Here is a 13712-nt window from a genome sequence, read left to right on the forward strand (position 1 = left end):
CACTCTTAATCGGAAAAGTTATAATTTCATTATAATATACCTGTGTGTGTGTGTGTGTGTGTGTGTGTGTGTGTGTGTGTGTGTGTGTGTGTGTGTGTGTGTCTATAGTACAGAAAAGCCATTGTACATGATCCCTATCTCTATATTTATCTATTTTCTATCTAAGTAATATTTATCTATTTATATTTATCTCTGTGTCTACACTCATATGAGTACTTCATGTTTGTTGTATATTTGCTGCTATGACAACTCAATTTCCCTCTGGGAGTAATAAAGTTTCTCTGATTCTGATTCTGAGTATGTAGCAATCTACACCGTAAGTGTACATCAGGTTTATTTTCTCAATTTGCATATATTTTGCACATGTTATTTTTCTGTTGTATTTATCATGTGCTGTTCTTTTTCATTGTTTCTATGGTTTATCAATGATCATTTATTCTATTATCTGTTTTACATGTGAATTTCATTGTACAGGAAAACATGTGCATACAATAATATAGCTTTAAAACTCTGAAACTTGAAAACATTGAGCTTTTTAACCAAGAAACTAATTTTTGACAGAATTAGATTTATTTGTATTTAATGAATAAAACGTTCAATTATGTTCAAATACGTTAAATTATGTTAAATTATGTTAAATTCCAACCTTAAAATGAAAAAAAGAAAAAAAGAAATATTTGATTTCCTTCAATCCACCTTTGTCCTATATATTCATAAATGCATTCAAGACTCAAAAATGATGTTCATCACATCACAGTTTTCTAAATAAGCATAAAAATCTCATTTCACATAATTTCCAAGTGCTTATTAAACTCTGACTGAAAGGACATCGAGGCGTTTTCTTCACTCGTGTTTGGAGAGCAGAGGCTACAACAACAAGCGTTTCTTTTGTTATCTATGATCAGCAGAAATTAAATCTCATTGCACTTTCACAAAACAATCTGAGCGGCCCTGTTTATGTGTAATATTTTGTTTCAGACAAGCTGTTTGCAAATGGATTTTCATTTGGAATTCATTAGGACAAACCCGACTGACCATTCAAAGTGCTCTACAAGCCACATTGACCCATATGTTCATACAGCGCTTTATTCTATACACTTTAAGCACTTTACCTACTTCAGGGTTTAGAATCACACAATTTAGAATCACTATAACTGATCCAGTTCAAATCAACAAGTAGATACAAAGTTATTTAGATCATTAAATATGATGCAGCAAGCTGGGTGAAGCTAGCGCTAAACAGCTTTTCATTAACAATTTTTACCCTCAGCAACAGAGAACCTTTATTCCCCATAAATACAACAATTTGTATTGTTGTACTTGCATTGTACAATGCGCTCAGACAGAGATGTTGATGCCTCAGCAGTGTGATTTCTTATTAAGACTAAATAAGCTTATTTAGCAGACAGAAGATGCAGAGGTAATTTCATGACACAAATCAGTGATGCAGATTTAAAACATACTTTAACTTAAATATAGCAGAAGTTCAAGCTGTTCTGATAGATGTTGTTACTTAAAAAGTGTCTGCTTATTTTTATTTGTTCTCTACCTTGTATCAAAAACATTAGATGTAGCTAAATCACTAGAAATTATTAGTTAAGTTTAGCTTTCTAAAATACTAGTCTGCAAAATATTTTTTGTAATTTATTATTTTAGTTTGTTAAAGATTTTTATCCGGTCGTTAAGTCAGACGTCACTAGCCGTGTCTGGGCCTAAACTCCGCTGCAGGTCCATATATCAAACAATCACTATGGCATTACTGAGAGTGGAAAAACTGTCTAAAGTCTTTCATCTTTAATATCAGCGTTCTGCTCTACCAGGTGTAACAACTGAGTTTAACATCCAGGCATCCATGAAAACGGAATCTATGACATTTAACGGAGTTAGAAGTTAGCAGGAAGTTAGCTCGCTAGCTTCTATCTAAATACAATATAGCAGGTTTTGGAAACAAATTAAAACGTACAGCACTGTTATCACTTCCAACATAAATAAAGACAGAAAACTAAACAGCAGTGACGTTTGTAGGGTTACTGAAGTTTGGCTAGCTGGTATATAATGATGTGCTATGTGACCACTAGCGACACAGCTATGTTAGCATAATATAAACAAGCTAACTTTTTTTCCACTCGATAAAAGTTTACGTGAGTGTTCTCGGTGGTCAGGAACAAATGTAATCGCATGGCAGGATGCTGTAAAAGGACCAAGCTTCAGCCAGGAGAACAACTGAGATAATCCATCCACAATACGAGGTTAGTCATTCATATACTGCTGCATGGGCTGGGCTGTAGTTACATCCTAAGGTTTTAAAAACTGAGCTTAAATAAATGATTGGCGGTAATAAAAGCCGAGGGAGGTCAACAGTGATCACTGACTGTTTTAGGAGCTTTTTGAGATTAAATAGAAGAAAATACAAAGCATTAAACATGTTAACAACACAAAAGGGGAAGTAGGATTCGTCACTTCATTCTTTGCTACAGTACGGCTTAAGATTCAAGTCTAAAGGAAGTCTATGTTCAGCAGCAGCAGCATTCTGAATATTGTTATAAATGCAGATCAGTTTATGCCTTTTTATTGGTTTGCAAATTGTTTCACTGTTAAATTTCACTTTTGGGTGGCAGCACAAAGACTGAGAAAGCAGGATAGAGAGCGAGGGAGCAGGATGAAGACAGCCAAAAACGAGAGAACAAAAAAAAGATGGATAAATAAAGGGAATGTAGCTTCTATTATGCCCAAATTCTCTGATGATGTTTTTTTTCTCCCAGTGTCTAGATCAGTGGCGTGTCTAGAAAATTTTTGTTGGGGGGGCCAGGTAGGGGCACAGATTTGGAGAAGGGTGGCAGATGTAATTGGCAGATAATGTTAAAAACAATTCTACCAACCATTAACCATAATTCAATAATCCTATAAACCTAATAACCGAATGCACTTTTAACTCTTATTAGAATGAGATTTTAACCACTACAGTGCAAAGTTTTTAGATACTGCATTGATAAAGTACAAGAGATACAATCAGTCAGTGTTTATTCAGCAGTCAAGGACATCAATATTTGCATAGTATTTTTACTGACATGTAGAGCACATATGTTTTGGGCAAAAACATTTTTGAATATTAAAATACGAACATTTTTAACATACAATTGGCAAATTAGCCAATGCCAATGCAAAACCAATGCCTGTTAAAAAAAAGAAGATAATCTTCTCACAAACTGGTGTTTGATTTTGAAACAGGAAAAAAGTGGGGAAACAAATAAAAAGACTAAAATTTGAATAAAACCTGACAGCAAGTAAATACTTTATATGCTGCCTTATGGTAAACTTTGGTAATATTGATCAAGAACAACACTGGCTGATGATGAAATACAGTCAGCTGGCATGGTGACACTGCCAGTATTAACCTGCAGGGCTGGACTGGGACAGAAAAATTGGGCATTTTCACTACAGACCGGCCCACCAGGTATTAAAGCCATAAAGCCTTTGAATGAAAACAAATGCTGTTGTGACAGTGATGTATACTGTCTTTTTGGTATATGTATGATTTCTATACATTTTAAAAACTGATAAAAACATTGTTCGCAAGATTCAGATAATTATTTAATAAAAGCTAAATATTTTAAATGAGAATAAAAAAGAAAAGTATTTCTTTTTGCCCCCCTCTCCCTGTTAATGCCCTACCTGCCCCCCTGGAAACACTTTGCTAGACCCGCCCCTGCACAGTTACCAGTTGTCAGCTACGTAAAAAAGGATCCTGGGGTTATTTGTCTCTCAGAAACAGTTCATAACTTCCCTTCAACTCATTCATGTCACCTAAAAGGTAAACCTGTTTCTCCATCACAGCTCTGATGATTCAGTAAGGACATCTCCTGGTTTCATCTTCACGTTTCCCTCTCACCACATATCCAAACCGACATCATGACCAGCAGCTTTACAGCTGTGGCTCCAGCAAACATCAGCTGATAGTAGAAATTAATATTAAATAAATTCTAACAACAGCTGATCAAGCTTAAACGTGTTGCTGTTGTTTAGCGCGACATCCGCTGGTTTCCTCTTTCTGGCGCAAAGTGGGCGATAAACAACCAAGAGAGAGATCAGCTGATCATTGATCAGTTTCATGATTGAAGTAGCAATAGAAGAGGCAGCTGTAAAGACAGAATAACTCCAGCTTTGTGTCTTTTTCCATCCTAGCTGAAGTACGGGACAAACTGTGTCTCTTCTCAGCTCAATACAAAATGCATAATATTTTCTCTGAATGAGGGACCATTCCATTTTTTAAGGAGCTGTTGGCAACTCTACTAACCTTATGAATAAAATAAAGTTCACTATCAGTAACATCATAGCGAACAGCTGTATAAACTGGTCATGCTAGCTCACGCAGTATGAGGTATTGTAACTGACTGTAAAAAGTCAGCACAACGAAAATAAACTGCACCTAAACTTGGTTTATATCTGACCCAGATAGACTGCAGGTCATAACTTCTTACCTGAAGTTCAGTTCACCTGACACTCGGACCGGCGGCCGCCTCGGGTCTCTGCTCCTCCTGCCTCACCTTCCCTCATCCACCTGTTGCCTCTGTGGAACCTCCGCCATAGCCACCACCAAACAACTGAGTTATTTTTACACATCGGCCAGCATCTGGCCAATCCACCACCTCTCATAAATAAGTCACCAGCCCACGTGCAAATGTCCGATGACTAGTCCAGCTATGTTAACTTGTTAATCTTTCGCCGAAAAAATGTTTTCTGCGGTGCAGTCTTTCGTGCTTGGCTCTCCTACCTTTGCTAACATGATGCGCATAGTGCAGAAGCCGGTGCTGCATTCACTTACCCTCGGATATCTGAGCTTCACTGTGAAACCATAATCGTACATTTGATATTTCCTTAAATTTTATTGTTTTAGCTTCGGGGTGGCACCTGGGGTGGCCAGTCTGGTTGGGGGGTTGGCCTGTGCCCCCCCAGGCCACCCCGCTGGACACGCCATTGAATCCACCACCTCTCATAAATAAGTCATCAGCCCACCGTGCAAATGTCCGATGACTAGTCCAGCTATGTTAACTTGTTAATCTTTCGCCGAAAAAATGTTTTCTGCGGTGCCGTCTTTCGTGCTTGGCTCTCCTACCTTTGCTAACATGATGCGCATAGTGCAGAAGCCGGTGCTGCATTCACTTACCCTCGGATATCTGATCTTCACTGTGAAACCATAATCGTACATTTGATATTTCATTAAATTTTATTGTTTTAGCTTCGGGGTGGCACCTGGGGTGGCCAGTCTGGTTGGGGGGTGGCCTGTGCCCCCCCAGGCCACCCTGCTGGACACGCCATTGGTCTAGATGGGTTCTCTCTGGGTACTCCAGCACAGTCTAAACACATGCAATTAGTGAGGTGAGGTTAATTGGTGATTCTAATTTGCTCATAGGTGTGAATGTGAGTGGGAATGGTTGTTTCTCTGTGTTAGACCCATGACAGTCTGGTATCCCACCTCTCATCCTATGGAAGCTGGGATAGGCTCCATCATCCCCGCGACCCTGATAAGGATAAGCGAACGAGGATGGATGGATAATTTTACATGCATTTAATGAAAGCTTTGTGTGCTTTAGCACGGTTGAAAATATTAGTGGATGTTCGAAAGAACATATTTATTAATAGGAACAGTAGCATTTGACAGCTCTCGTACCAGTTTGCTTCTCGTCTAGGTGTCAGGATGAGTTTTCACTTTCTTTATTGAAAAATGCTACTTTAAGTGCTTGATGATTTGGTGGACTTCCACTATGTGGCTTAGAGACTGAAACAGTGTTGTGTATGTTTATTCTTTCTCATCACAAATTGTTATTTAACTTATTTGGAAAAAAAATCTGGTTAACACGATTTAGCCTTTGCCTCAGATTTGATAATTATAAGTATCCACCCTACAAATGGTGTATTATATTAAAATTAGGGGTGTCAAATTATCGCGTTAATTGCGATTAATTAATTACAATGCTATTTAGCACGTTATGTTTTTTAATCTCGTTAATCTAATTTTTAATCTCTTGACGTCATTGATTTTGTATGAGAGTTGCTATGTTATAAAATCCGTTTTTATGTGCTGGGCTCCTTGTGCTTGACTTGTTGGGGGTGGAGTCACGTCGTGAGGTCAAGGTGAGAAGTGGTGATTAGCTTACAGTGTGGATATGGAGGCGCATCTGAGAGTTGTTGGCCCAATGAACGGGAAATTTGTATTTCATAAACGCCCCGACGGCACCATTGACAAAGGTAAAGTGGTCTGCCTAGAGTGTAAGAAGGAGTTTGCTTACCACCGAAGCAGCTCAAGTTTGGCCTATCACCTCAACGCAAAGCACCCAGCCGCGAGTGCAGCAACAGCTAGCAGTGAAGACGTTAGCAATATAGCAAGCCAGAGCAAAGCTTTTCGCCAAACAAAACTAGAGAATACCCCTCGTATGAGCAAGTCTGCGACCGACAGGCTGACTAATGTTATTGCCAAGTGGATAGCGATGAACTGTAGGCCGATAAATATAGTAGAGGACGAAGGATTGACAGAGGTGTTGCAAATTGCGTCCAATGACCCGTCATACAAGCCGCCGTGCAGGACTACAGTAACGACCAAAATCAGCAAAATGTACGACGGCGAAAAGAAAAACAAACTTGAGATTTTGGCGGAGGATTCTCCCAACTGTGTTGCTATAACCGGAGATCACTGGACCTCAGCTGGCAACCACAGCTATTTTGGGGTGACTGGACACTTTATTGATAGTGAGTGGAACCTCAACTCATTTGCACTGACCGTCATGAGAACAGAAACCAGGCACTTTGCTGATAAATGCGCCGAACAGTTCCTCAAGGTAGCAAATGACTGGGGTATTGAAAACAAGATATCCACCATTGGCACAGACAGCGCAGCAAACATGCTGGCTGCTATGAGAGCACTTCCATATGAGCACATCGCCTGCAATGCTCACATTCTCCAGAGGACCATCACGGTATGTCTCGATAGCAGTGGTTTTGTCGGTGTACTGGCAAAGTGCCGCAAGATTGTTGGTCATTTTAAACAAAGCCCTGCGAGTACCACAGAACTTAACCCACAACAAGTAGCACTCGGAAAGAAGAGCGATCAACTTATACAGGATGTACCCACCAGGTGGAACTCGACTCTCGCAATGGTCTCACGCCTCCTATGTAACCGAGAGGCTGTCCAGGCTACGTTGGACCAACAGAACCACAGGTTGGTCTTGCCAACCGAAGCTGAGTGGGCGAAACTGCAGAGGCTGGAGCTCCTGCTTGAACCATGCAAGTAAGTTCAAATAAACACCTTCCCATTTTAATTATATAAACTACTGTTACATGTGTAAAATCAAAATTAATGAACATAACAAGGAACTTTTAAGGACAATTAAATTGGAAATCAGTTACACTTTGATTTAAATGAATCCAGCTAGGTTTATTTAGCAAACCTCTCCACCTCTGCAGGTATGTGACAGAGCTGCTGGGTGGTGAGGCCTACGTCTCTTGCTCTGTAGTGCTGCCTGCTTTTCGCCATCTGTACCGTGTCATGGACATTACTGATGATGATCCTGCCTACGTGGTGAAGTTCAAGAATGCCTTCCAGAAGGATCTGGCAGCACGACGAGCTAATGGCAACGAGATATGGTTCGAGGTGGCCACAGCATTGGATCCACGGTTTAAGGATTTGAAATGTCTTCCAAGAGAAAAGAGGGAACAGGTAGGACAATAAGGTTAAGCTGGACTAATGAGTCCAATTCATTATCAAATCAAACTTTTATTTATTATATGGAACACAAAGTTCTTTACAAGATTAAATAAAATTTAAAAAAAAGCACTTAGTTTTAATCACAATCATTCATTCATTCATTCATTCATTCATTCATTCAGGTGTGGACCATTCTGGAGAATATGCTCCAGGCAGCAGAGCCCAGAAGAGCAGATAGTCTCCAGCCCTCCACAGAGGATGATGGACCAGCTCAGAAGAAGAGGAGGAGCGAACTCCTTCTGGGGTCTGACTCTGACTCAGAAGATGGAATTGAGTCTGGAGAGCTGCAGCGCTACAGAGCAGAACCCAGCATCAGTATTGATGACTGTCCCCTGCAGTGGTGGTATGCTCACTCAGGAGTCTATGAAAAGCTGTCTGTAGCCGTCGCATTGAAATGTAATTATTATGTGATTGCAATGTTCAAAATTTGGTGTTTAATCTGGATTCATGTTGTGTTGTCGCCACCTACTGGTGGGCCTGAGTGTGGCGCTTTGTGGTGCGCATGCTTTGGGGTGAGGCTCAATTAAGAGCACGTGTCACCAGAGACTGAAGGCTCGAGCCACAAAGAGAATGCTGGCCTGTGTAAAGGGTGGAAATATAGAAAATATGGACTACAATTGCTCATGAATGTTCAGTAGAAAGGCGCACACGGTATGTTGGTGCATTTACTTTGTGTGTATGTTTTATTTGAGTTGTAATTTTTGTTCTGCTGATGTAATATCCGTGTTTTTCATTGATCATTTCACCATAGTTTTTCACGGTGTTTGCTGGTGAAAAGAAGATTAAAATACTGGCTGAACATCAGTTGGAGCATGGCCCTTTATTCTACTTCGAACATGAAAAACCTTCAGGAGCAGTTACACTGTCAGTCCTAGCACAAAAGTACCTGGACTCCCCAGCTACCTCTGTACCCTGTGAGAGACTCTTTAGCCTTGCAGGCCACATAGTGCAAAAGAAAAGGGCAGCCTTGCTTCCAGAAAATGTTACCAGGCTGGTGTGTCTTAGCGACTGGCTGAGGAAGAAGAAATGAGACACATGTGGTCAGCATAGCTGCTGTGTCATTTGTAGCCTACTAGAATAGATTGCTTGATGTTCAGCACTTTTTTTTGTGATGGAAGAATACTTTGATGTGCTAACTTGCAGCACTGCAATGTCAGTTTTATTTTTCATTATCTGAAGCAGAGGAATTTCAGTGCTGTATTGCTCAGAAAAGAGCAACTCTGATGTGCTAACTTGCAGCACTTAATTTATTTGATTTTATTTGTATTTATTTTTCCACTTATTTTACAAAAGAATACAACAGTATGTAAATGGTTGCATCTGTTTAACATTTGTTAAACAATAAATGACTTTATAAAGTCACTTTCTTTGTTATATCAGTCTTTTGGTCTGCCACAATAAGTTGAGGGCTTTCCTCAGCTATTTTTAGGTGAGATTAAAAAAGAGATTAATTAGATCAATTAATTAAAAATCATAATTAATTAATCTCTATTTTTTTTTAATCTCTTGACAGCACTAATTAAAATCTGGGATTAATTATTCTGAATTCATTTTAAACACTGCAATAGTTCATCCAACTATCGAAATTGATTTTGAAGGTAACATTATAATATGTACCCAACTGAAATGATGCTTACAAACGTGAATAGAGTTAACTAGAAGTAGCACATTCCTTTAATATTAATTGCAAGGCAATGTATGCATGACATTCTGACTGGGAGCTGAGCACCCCTAAATCTTTAAACCTAGATTTCCCCCCCTGGTGAACACGATTCTGACTGCTGGCAGACAGTAAACATTTATATCCTACAAAACCATTCAAAAACACAATGAAGTCTACAAAATAGATTAATAGTTGAGAAGCAGCAGATACTGCTATCAGGAAAGGAGTTTAATTTTCATGTTGTTGCTTTTTATATTATTGCTTTAATACTCTGTTGGATATTTGAAGTAGTCACCACTGGCAACCAACAAAATGCAATGTAATCACATAAACCTCAAATGATCTTGTATTCCTTCCCATAGACCTATAAATTTAGGCAAAATACCTTAGATATTATTTGTATATATGAGCTTGTATGGGATTTCTTTTTCAACTCTTGGGAAATATATTTTCTTTTTCTTTCTCGTTCTTGTTTCCATTTCAGATGTGCAGTAATTGGGTATGCAGCTTTAACGAAATTATATAGGAAATTGAGGACAGTTAGCCAAAAACCAGCTAAAGCTTGACTGTAAAGAAAAACAAAAAGATAACTGACTTTTTCAACAAATTTCACTAACACAAAACAAGGTTGATGCCTGGCAGATAAAAGCGAGAATGTCCATGTTATTGGCTAGGACCACCTCCTCCTTTGCATTTCTTATTCAATGTAGGAATCTTGGTAATTTACCTGACATACTTAAACTAGTTGAATTATGATTTGATACAGTCACAGGACGTGTGACACAGCCCTGGAGTTTGGGCAATTTGGTTTTTTCTTTTCCTTTTTTTTTGCTTGGGAAATAAAAATCTTCATTAAAACCAAAAAGGGCAACAAAAAGAGAGTATTTTAAGCTTCTCTATTGTTATGTTATTCCTATCAGTCCAAATTCAATCCATTTTTTTATTCAAAGCAAACCATCTGCCTATCTATCATCTTTCATTTTTATTGGTCTTTAGATCTTTATCTTGATCTTTATTGGATTGAGAGTTTTCCAGGAAACCTTTTGTTTTGTCCAGTTTTTAAAATAATAACTATCTTAGCAGAATTGAGACAGTAATATGAAACAAGTAGAGCTGTAACTGAATATTAAACTGCATTATTATTATTTTTTTATTGTTTCAGTATTTGCTTTTTAATTGTAGGATTGAAATTATGCGTGTATGAGACTTGAATGGAGGTTTAAACATTGCTATCACTGATAGCCAGCACCAAAAATGCTAGTCGGTTGAATATATTCTAATTTAATGAGTGTACAACAGCAGTTACTGGATCAGAGGTATTACAATGCCAGGCAGTTGTGCCCTTCTCTCAGTATTTCTTTGAAAGGAAGCTGTAAATGAGCCAGGGTAAAATAAATAGAACACAGCCATGACTTTGATGTTAAAAAAGCAACCATATAGACAGAATTTTTTTCTTTCATAGCAACTCTGTCAAGAGGCTCAGGGTTCAGAATCTGAACATATTTTATCTCTTTAATTTTACAGTTAGTTCGAGGTAGATGCACTCTGACACTGTCAAAGCAGTCCTCATAATTGGATTTGTCAGCCTGAGACTTGGCACACATGAAAATCTAAATGATAAGCTTCATTTTGCAGATGATGGTCAGTCCCAGTGGAAATGTGTTTATATTGCAAGTGATTAGCCGAGGATGATGTCTGTTTTTATGAGTCCACAACAAGCATCAGCAAAGCAGTAGTAAAATTTGCCGGCCATTTCAAGTGTGTTTCTACCCCATGGGGGAAAAGAGACCAACCAGGTCCACAAATGGAATAAAGACAGAACATGAATAATTTACTCACTTCAAGTGCAATGAATACAACATTGTTTCCCCAAAAAGTTGGGACGTTTGGTGAAATCTAAACAAAAGGAAAATGCACTAAATTTCCCTAACATTTTAGAAAGACATAGTCTGAAACAGAAGCTTTGTATTTATCTGTTTTTCACACACCACACACACATGAAACAGTCAAAGAGGCACAAAAACAGAGAGAAAAAACCAAAAGAAAGAAAGAAAGAGAGGGAGAACAGAGTGAGAACAGAAAATGAGGCAGAGATGGACAGAGCACAGGTTGGTGTGCTGATCTAATATGTCTGAGGCCCCTTGAGAGAGCTAAGCCTATTAGCTAATAAAAGGAAGTGGAAGGAAACAAGACAGAGGTGGCCTAATCAGGTTGGCCTGAGGTATTGAGATTTAAGTAGCAGCGACTTTAGAACCCCAAATATGTAAGTCAAAGACCTCCCTCACAGTCTTCTCTGAAACTGACACCCGGGCTGAGCTACAGAATCTCTGCTTTTCTGAACTCGGAGTTTCACGTTTAATTATTCCAGTGCTCTGTAAAGGTCAAATTCACTTTTCTATTTTCTCATTTCATCAACAGAATGGATAAAATAGCAAACATTGGGAACAACTATGGGAATGGAAACTCGTCTTAAAAGCATGAAATAAAGGCAAAGTCATAAATAACTATCTTCATAGACAACAAGAACAACAAGCTCTGCCTCCCAGTGTCAGTATAGGGTTAGATTATATTAGATGGCTGAGAAATATACACGTTAAATGCTTTTTAAATTATTTTATTCACATTATTTCACTAATTTGTGATCTTGTCTCAGTTCAGCACAGCGCAAGAATTCTACTATACTATATTTTTGCAGGTGATCTATGCAGTGAATTATATTTCTAACAAGTGGCAATTAATGTAAAAGACAAAACCTCCCAGTCTGATGGAAGGGAAGCTACTCAGGTAAATGGTACTAGAATTTCTGCAGCTGAACCACCCAGAAAACACAGGACATGCTTGGACCTGCACCTCATTTTAAAGACAGAGGACGCACCATCCAATGTTCTTCTGAACAAAAAACAGTGGGCTACTTTCCCCAAAGCACACAATTTCATTCCTCATAAGGACTGAGACAATTATCCAACACTTAGGTAGAACAACTCGCACCCCGTGTACCAAACTAATAAATCAAAGTTTGCCTGGCAAGATCTCGCAAGTCTCGCAAGTATCCAGATATGATCAGATGATGGGATCTGGTTTTGAGGATTCCACATTTATCATGTGATTAAAAAATACAAGCAATGAATCATGTGTTAAAAATAATTCCCATGTTCTATTACATTGTGTTGTCAAAACCACTTGATATTACCAATAAAAATAAAGAACGCACCCTTCATTTCTTAATGAATTATCACATAGTCCTTTCCTTTGTCATATTGAGACTGAAAAAACAAAACAGATGACAGCTCACCACAGGATTTTGAATCCATTGCACTAGAGCTCAAGCTGTAAAAGCAAAAAAGCCATTTTTTTCTGTCAAGACTTGCCCAACAGTGTATATAAGTTAAATTGTAGGGCAAATTTCCACAAAACACTGAAAGATATTAAAGACAAAATTGCCTAGTGTCTTTTACGTACTGCGCACGTGGACATTTAAAGCAAGTTCGTAGTTAAGACTTATGAGAGCACAACAGGCTGTGGCAAGACGAGTGCAGCTACGGCAGCTAATGCTTCCATGCATGTATAAGTACACTCCAGGAGAAGAAATGGCAGTTAGATCTTGCACCAAAAAAAAAAAAAAGGCGCAATGAACTTCCAGTTCTCAAACAGGAAAAGGCACTCAGGGATCTCAGGAAACACTATGCATATTTCACTTTGTGCAATATAAATAAATAAATAAATACAAAAAAAGGACAATCGTCATCTTCGAGGCATAGAATCCAGCACCACTGTCAAGGATTTGTCCACACCCCTTTAGTGCAGTTCTTAAAAAAGCATCTGAGAAATCGCATCCACACCCAGCTTCTCAGTCATTTCAGCTGGTTAAATAGGTGACTGTAAGCAAAATTTAAACTTTTGACTTTGAGACGATGACTCATTTGGCACAGTCACAGGAAAAGGGGCAACCATTAAAAATTGACACAGGTGCTTTTCCAGCAGACATTTGATGTATTACTTCAAGTGGAATGAAGAACTTTTATTTTGGCAGGTGAATAATCAATTTTTAAGGAGTCTTAACAATTGCCTCACCTTCTTTTTATGCCTTTCATCCTTTCATGTCGTCCATGTTGCAGTTAGGTCTACTGAAGATGTCTAAGACCAATCTCTTGTTTTTGCCCTCAGGCGTTAAGGGCTGTAAGTTATATGCACCTGTGTGTAATTACAGGTACATCTTGATGCAAAATATTGACACAGTTTACTGTTTACAGCTCTGAAGTTCATAGAGTTGTGCTTTCAGATTCAGTCAGT

The 13712-nt window shown here is 38.6% G+C and overlaps 2 protein-coding genes across 9 annotated transcripts in view; one reads left to right on the forward strand and one right to left on the reverse strand.

Annotated features, from left to right (window-relative positions):
• nrxn2b (neurexin 2b) overlaps positions 1-13712 on the reverse strand; it is a 710873-nt gene that overhangs the window by 662710 nt on the left and 34451 nt on the right. The gene's annotated exons all lie outside the window — the stretch shown is intronic.
• On the forward strand, positions 5979-9121 carry LOC113017176 (E3 SUMO-protein ligase ZBED1-like). The gene is made up of 5 exons (XM_080298331.1): positions 5979-7282; positions 7459-7711; positions 7882-8136; position 8348; positions 8629-9121. The coding sequence occupies exons 1-5, from the start codon at positions 6165-6167 to the stop codon at positions 8787-8789; spliced, it is 1788 nt and encodes a 595-aa protein (XP_080154457.1). The 5' UTR covers positions 5979-6164; the 3' UTR covers positions 8790-9121.

Source organism: Astatotilapia calliptera, chromosome 3 (genome assembly GCF_964374335.1).
Source record: "Astatotilapia calliptera chromosome 3, fAstCal68.1, whole genome shotgun sequence".
NCBI classification, from domain to species: Eukaryota; Metazoa; Chordata; class Actinopteri; order Cichliformes; family Cichlidae; genus Astatotilapia; species Astatotilapia calliptera.